The sequence below is a fragment of the Grammomys surdaster genome, unplaced genomic scaffold, assembly GCF_004785775.1.
Source record: "Grammomys surdaster isolate TR1022 unplaced genomic scaffold, NIH_TR_1.0 185, whole genome shotgun sequence".
In the NCBI taxonomy this organism is placed as follows: domain Eukaryota; kingdom Metazoa; phylum Chordata; class Mammalia; order Rodentia; family Muridae; genus Grammomys; species Grammomys surdaster.
Window position 1 is genome coordinate 1,682,364 of NW_021604630.1, and position 4,708 is coordinate 1,687,071.

General features: G+C 41.8%; 1 protein-coding gene across 1 annotated transcript in view; it reads right to left on the reverse strand.

Moving 5' to 3' along the window:
• Positions 1-4,708, reverse strand: part of LOC114621951 (A disintegrin and metallopeptidase domain 3-like) — a 53,587-nt gene that overhangs the window by 41,984 nt on the left and 6,895 nt on the right. Inside the window, exons 5-6 of the mRNA XM_028768297.1 lie at positions 2,459-2,535; positions 1,888-2,065 (exon numbers count right to left, since the gene is read on the reverse strand). Of these exons, the coding sequence (XP_028624130.1) occupies positions 1,888-2,065; positions 2,459-2,535 (255 nt within the window). The remainder of the gene's footprint in view (positions 1-1,887; positions 2,066-2,458; positions 2,536-4,708) is intronic.

Sequence of the window (4,708 nt, forward strand, 5' to 3'; positions counted from 1 at the left end):
CAAACACAGAAAGAACGCAAGGACGGACGGAAGGAAGGAAGGAAGAAAGAAATTAATTTCCAGAACAATGAAGACACTGTTAGTTTTTTGTGAACTTGTTCTTCCAGTTGTGACTGACTGTCAGTTTTATGAACTTCTTTGCTCAGGTTGTTAACCTGCACACTCACACACATCTTTAACAAATTAAGTAAAAATAAGGGAATAGTGACAGGAAATTTGTCACGAATTAGGCTCAAGCCTCATTCATCATTTTGTGCTGATTTCCATTTTATATGAATGGTGAGAAAGAAAGTGTATCTAGACATTTACTTATTTATACGCAAGCGTAAAGTTGAGCAGATATTGTGAAGGCAGACATTAGGATGCATACGAAACATCACTCGGGGAGTGTGCCTGCTGTAGGCTGCAATTATTTATATGAAGGGTTGATTATTTTTTTCTATGCTCCACAAATTGATTTACTGATTAAAGGGAAAACCTAAATGTAAAGATGGCACAGTTGCATAAAGTGTCTACTTTTAAATCTAAACTAATATTATTTATATACTTATGCCAGAGACAGAGTGAACTCAAAAGGAGCAGCGCATCCCACAGCAGATCTTAGCTGGAAAAAATATTTTGTCTATTCTTATTTTTTATTTTTCCTTCTATAGTCATTTATTTCATATTTTAATAGATTTGCCAGTATTATTTTATTTAGGAAGTAATACATATAAAATAAAAGAGAAAATATGCAATTGTATTAATAGAAAAGATAAGACATTTGGAGCAATAGCCACAATTAAATTACTTTTATTTTTAAAAAAATCTGGACATGTATGAGTGTACATTCATAGTGAGGCCCGTGAAAGCAGATGCAGCAATGTCCTGGGCACCGTCTCTAGACTGTGAGGTTTGAGATGCTTTCTAGTTATTGTCATGACTTGTTTTACTTTCAAAGTTTGTAGCAAAGTAATATTTTTTTTTGGGGGGGGGGTTTCGAGACAGGGTTTCTCTGTGTAGCCCTGGCTGTCCTGGAACTCACTCTGTAGACCAGGCTGGCCTCGAACTCAGAAATTCGCCTGCCTCTGCCTCCCAAGTGCTGGGATTAAAGGCGTGCGCCACCACTGCCCGGCAACAAAGTAATATTTTTAATAAAGCAAATGTATCGACAAAGAAAATATGAAGTATCAGTAAGTAAATCCATGACCAATTATGTTAATGGTATGCAAATTCACACAAATGGTTATGATATGCATCTATACAGATTCCTCATATAACTATACAAACTGCTGTAACACGTTTGATGACTTTTTTTTTTTAAAAAAATTATGTTTCCTTGTTATTTTCTTTTTTTTAATTTTTTCTTCTTTTCATTGGATATTTTATTTATTTACATTTCAGATGCCTTCCCCTTTCCCAGTTTCCCCTCCCTAGAAACCCCCTATCCCATCCCCCCTCCTCCTTTTTGCTTTTATACCATTTTAATTACATGCAAGTATTAAGGTCAGTTCTAGGTTGAGGGACTAGCAATACAATAGATGCAAATAGTCAAAGAGCAAGCAAGACAATAAACAAAATTCCATGAACACTCCCATGATCTGTTTCTAGGGGCTTATCAGGATGACCAAAGTATCTGAGCCTACTTCCCTGTCCTAGCCCATTATCTTGTCTGAAGCATACTTCCTTGTTCTAGCCTAAAATTTAGATTCCTGCCTGAAATTACTTCTTTGTCCTAGCCTAATGTCAGATTCCTACCTGATCTTTGTTATTTTCTAAAGACTATCTGAGGAAACCAATGAAATCTTAAAAAAAATAATTCTTATCAAGACACTTCAACAGTGTCTCCCCAGTGTATCCAAATCTCAAACTTCGAATATAAGTATCGCAGGTAAATGTCGGACTCACCTCTGGTTTTACAAGAATTCGGTACGACTGATTTTCTTGCTCAGAATTGGTGTGGTTTTCTTTTAAGGGAGAATAGTCAATTTCATTATTCTTTATTTCGTAAAGTATATGTTCAAATGTAGCTGAAGACTCTAAGGGCTCAATTCCGTAAGTGATGTTCTCTAACTGCAACAAGCCCCTAAGTATCAGGAAAAAAAAAAAATTAAAAAAAAAAGCGCAATTACCATAGACTTCCCGCTGAGAACTTGGATTAAGTTTCAAACCCAACTTCTTATCATGGCATATAAGAACAGCTGGGGGCCGATGTGGCTGGGGAATGCAGAGTCTCTTCCTTCTGGTGGCAGGCATTTTCTGCTCAAGTTTTATGATAACAAAATACCCAAATAAGTACATGAAAGGACAAGAAGAAAAAGCTGGAGTAAAGGAGCTCTGTGGCCAGTGCCACCACAGTCTACGGTCTGGTTGGTGTGTTTGTTTATTTGTTTGTTTGTTTGTAGGTGGGTGCCCACTCTCTTCTCACAGAAAGCTGGGGGCTGACATACGATCTCAGTGCACACTTCCAGAAGGGTACCTGAGACCTGAGCAAGTGCTGACTGTCACCGTTGATGCTGGGATCTCGGCAGCATGTCCTTGATAAAAGCAGTGACTCTAAGAAGAAGCAGAAGAAGTGTTAAAGCTGGTTGTCACACGCATCCCTCGGGGTCATACCCGCTTCCTGACTACGGAGCGGACATCCACATTCAGCCAGTTCATTGCGTGGCCCATGGTCAACAGCCTTCCCGCCTTCCTACTGTCCGGCCTTCCTACCGTCCCGCCTTCCCGCATACGCTTCCGAGCGCCTTCATGGGCTTCGCTCATCATTACTCTTCCCCTCTCTCTCTGAAATATTCTTGCTATAACTTTAACTGTTGACAACTATTTATACCATTCATCTGAATCGTTCCCCTTTTTAGCCAGATTTCCTGAGTGCATAGGGTATACATACCCACTAGACTTTACAATATTAAGATGAATTCAACTATGAACATTTCACTCCATTTTGGGAGCCAGGCAAAGGGGCTTTGTGAATATTCATTTATTTCGCATGTCTGCGCAGACGTGCCACAGTGGGCATTCAGAGGTCAGAGTTCAACTTTTGAGAGTCGGTCCCTCCTTCTACCACGTGGGACCTGGGAATGGAACTCTGGTTATCAGGCTTTGCCAGAAGGGCCTTTACTCACTGATCCATCTTGCCGGCTCGTAAGTATTCGGCTGACATTTCTTCACCTTGCTTTTTCTTAGGAAGGTCATTAATCACTGGTGCAAACGCTCTTCCTTATTGACTTTACCAATGTTGGCGACTCCCAAACCTGCCCACAAGCACCTCTTTAGTGAGTCTCTGCTCCTCGTGGGCCTAAACTGTAGTGACTTCCAGATTCTTTTTTGGTCTGCACTGTGAGAGCCTCCCTGCCACCTCATTGCCCCCTTCAAGTGTGTCTATGTGTCAAAAGCATCCAGGAACGGATCTTCATTTAGCCCAACTCAACATAAACCCCATCCCAAACTTCATCGCCATCAATTAGAACAGCAGGCTGGATCTCTCCACAAGGGCAGTCATTAGAGGCCAGAGAAGCCCAACATGTACCTTCAGCACAGTTCAGCACAGTGCCCAATCCGCTCACACTACAGGGCTTTCCCCAGACGGAGAGGTACCCACCATGCTGCGTGCCACGCGACAGGAATAGCTACCTGTGGTTGCAAGTGGTGCCAATGGCGTTTCCCAAAGAAGTACAAGGTAACCCACGTCCTCACCCACGATTAACCACAGGGATCCGCTGGCTGTACTTTCTGTAAGATGTCACCAAACACCTACATAGCAAGAGTCACTCAGACAGAAGTGTGATGGACAGCAAAGCACACGGTTGGCAATTCATGAGAGGAAAGCCCGAGAGAACTCACTCTGTCCCACAAGTCTCATGTAACCTGTGTGGGCATACCATACCATCTGGCTCAGGGACCTACCCAACAAGCCCACATTTGACCCAGTAGAGGGAGGCTGGCCCGATTTCCAGAATACTGCTTTCAGGGTAGCAGCCGCAGCCCTAGAAAGAGGATGAGCCTCCTAGAATCTGGATTCATGTAGGAAGACAAGGACTTAGTTTGTGTGTTCAGTGCCCCAACTTTTCTAAGAGGATTTCTCAGAGCGGCATCTATACCCATTCAAGGAGTTGTACAGCGTGTGGCACAGCACGTGTGTGTGCGCACACACACACACACACATACTCACATACACACACACAATCTATTGTAGCACTATTCACCATAGTCAAAATACAGAACCAACGTACATGCTCATTAGTGGGTAAATGGATAAAGAAGATGCCATAGAACTTATGGAAAAAGTCAATTAATTAGAGGAGGGACTATTAGGAAAGAGGTGCAGGCCATGGAGAAGAGAAGGATAAGGTAGGAATGAAGTCAAAACATATCGCATGCTTGTCTAAAATGTCATAATGAAACCTGCTTTACACAGTTAATATAGGTTATTAATAAAAGCAAAAAAACTACTATTTGAAAACACTACTAAAAGCAAAATAATTTTATGAGTACAACATTACGTGTGCTAGCTAAGCAATCTACTGTTGTCAAAGCTGTGGAAAAAGGTAATAGAATCAAACCACCAGAGGACACAGCCATCCTAAATGCATGAGCATCAAATAAATGTCCCAGCTTCAAGAACCTTGCCACAAACACTGATAACCGAGGGGGAACACAGACCCCAAACACACCGTCTCAGAGAGAGAGAGAGAGAGAGAGAGAGAGAGAGAGAGAGAGAGAGAGA